The sequence below is a fragment of the Limulus polyphemus genome, unplaced genomic scaffold, assembly GCF_000517525.1.
Source record: "Limulus polyphemus unplaced genomic scaffold, Limulus_polyphemus-2.1.2 Scaffold2759, whole genome shotgun sequence".
NCBI classification, from domain to species: Eukaryota; Metazoa; Arthropoda; class Merostomata; order Xiphosura; family Limulidae; genus Limulus; species Limulus polyphemus.
This window is the reverse complement of record NW_013668369.1, coordinates 77472-79838: the sequence shown is the minus strand read 5'-3', so window position 1 is coordinate 79838 and position 2367 is coordinate 77472. Positions and strand designations below refer to the sequence as shown.

Sequence of the window (2367 nt, the reverse complement as noted above, 5' to 3'; positions counted from 1 at the left end):
TATATATATATATATATATATATATATATATATATATATATATACATATGTATTATTCATACCTTCTGTGTATAGGATGCAAGCAGATTTTGACATCAAATTTTGGGGTAAAAAAGTGCGTCTTTTGGACAGACATTACATTGTCCACAGTTAGCTCATAACCTTACTGTTAACTTTTAGAATTTGGTATTATTTTAAACATTCAATGTTTTGATCAATTTTTTATAACCTTCGAAATATGGGACATTGGCATTTTACGTTTTTACTGCATATAACACCTATTGTAGTTATATCAAAAACATTTAAATTCGTAAAATCCAGATAAGACTACATCTTTGATATTATCTCCACACACCATGTACCCCAGTGACCACTTGTTTTTGGAATAGGTTGGTTTGGTTTGGCATGGTAGGAATTTAGGTTAAAAGTATATTTCATTCTCTGAAGGCCATTTGGAAATAGAGAAAACAGGTTTGTTTTTAACTTTATAGAGAACAACCAATTATATAATTGGTCACAAGTTCCTCCCCGCAAAACAGAAGCACTCCTAAAGGCTATACAACTCTTGGAAACTAAAAAGGATCCTGTCTACTGCAGTTGGCAAATCGCCAACTCAAAGGTCATGCCTCTTTTTCTTCTTCTTCTTCTTCTTTAGGGAGGGTTCAGTCTTGGCAACTTGCCATCTCCTACTTTCAGGTTGGTTTACTTTGTTGCTAGGGGCTGCGTTTACACTGGAGTGATTCACTCTCAATTAAATAGTACATCCGGGTAACCAAAATAACCTATCTATTTCAGCGCATATCCTTTAGGATTAGTACATGCATTCCAATGCCTGAATTATTTCATAGTATTAAAACTGGTAACAAATACAGATCACAACACTTTAATTAAAAATCATAACTAAGTCTAAAATAATTTAACCAGTTCTTTATTACCCCTCTGTAGTGATAAATAGACTCGGCCATCGTCTGACATCAGGTTCCTAAAAGTAGGCCTACAAGATAGCTTGGCTTTGTGCCAATGTTGTGGTACTACATACATGAGTCATAACTTTATTAATTTTCATTAAATGTTAAAAGTAGCCAGCGCTGTGAGAGTTATTATCGACCTATCGAAGTTATTTTTATTTATGCCCATATTTGGATAAAGCCAGGAGAAATGTGGTAAGATAACGAAAATAAATTAACAAATGTTGTGTTATATTTCTAGTGTACGATTTATTTGTTGGAGTTTGTGAAATTATAAAAGTTGGAGGTTGACCTTAAAAGTTAAATTCGTGATTTATCAGTTAACAAACAACACACTTTTATTTATTTTTTTAAAAGGATATATTTTCAATTTTTATGAAAAAGTGAGTGGTGTAAAACTTATGGCTGTGACTGTAATGTATATTACCTTTCTGGTTCAGTATTGTGTTAAAATTAATGTAAATAAAGAAAAAAATGTGTGTACACAGTGTATTTATTTCTGAAAGCTTTGTATATTTCAATGTTGGCATGACAGGGTAATTTGCAAGCACAAGGGACGCGTTTAAGAATTAATTGCTAACATGCAGCTTTGTCGCGCGTTGTTGCCAATGCGAACAATTGTTATCGTTACCTTCTGGCTTTGTTTAAGCATTAGTTCAACGAGCGTTGAGATTGAAAAATACAATATAACAGCTTCATTGAGGGGCATGGCACTTCTGATAAGCAACTTACAGTTTACTGTAATTTAGTGTAAATGTGAGATACCCAGTTTTTTTGTTTTAAATCAACTCTGGAAACTTTTTTTTTAATCTAGTGACGGTTCGAGCAACTACTCGTTTTCGGGCTAAAGTATGAAAATAAAATTATGCCTAAGAGCATTTACTCAAACCATCACTATGTAAAATCTGTCTGTCTACTTTAAACGTTATTTTCTTATACTGATTTTGTTTTATTGTATTTATCTTCTAACTTTGGGCAAATTCCATTTGTTCTTAAAGCTTTTCTTTTGCCTGACATCTATCCTTTATTACAGTCAACATTGAACTAACAGTGGCATCATGGTAGTTCCAACACTGATAGGTAATTTTGATTGTATTTGTAGGTTTCCAACAAGTCAGATTATTATGCTTATAATCAATATAATTCACAACAGCTAAAGCAGAAAACGCTGTTTTATTCTTTGCATATCCATTGTTTTTCAAACCTTTATTTCAAACTACTCATAATTTGACAAACGGGAAAAGTGTTCACATTCGGTTTTTATATATCCACTTTTCTTCTACAAATCTTAAGATGCATTCATTCTAAACATCTCTCTCTCTCTCTCTCTCTCTATATATATATATATATATATATATATATATATGTGTGTGTGTGTGTGTAGTAATAATAGTATAGT

General features: G+C 31.9%; 1 protein-coding gene across 4 annotated transcripts in view; it reads left to right on the top strand.

The window, feature by feature from the left end:
• Nucleotides 1–2367, top strand: part of LOC106467831 — a 44295-nt gene that overhangs the window by 14803 nt on the left and 27125 nt on the right. The window contains exon 1 of one of the 4 annotated variants that reach the window (XM_013928211.2): nt 1002–1163. The exons of the other annotated variants lie outside the window; for them this stretch is intronic. Within the exon in view, the coding sequence (XP_013783665.1) occupies nt 1159–1163 (5 nt within the window). The 5' untranslated portion in view covers nt 1002–1158. Of the gene's footprint in view, nt 1–1001; nt 1164–2367 lie in introns of those variants that run through there. 4 annotated transcript variants of the gene reach the window in all.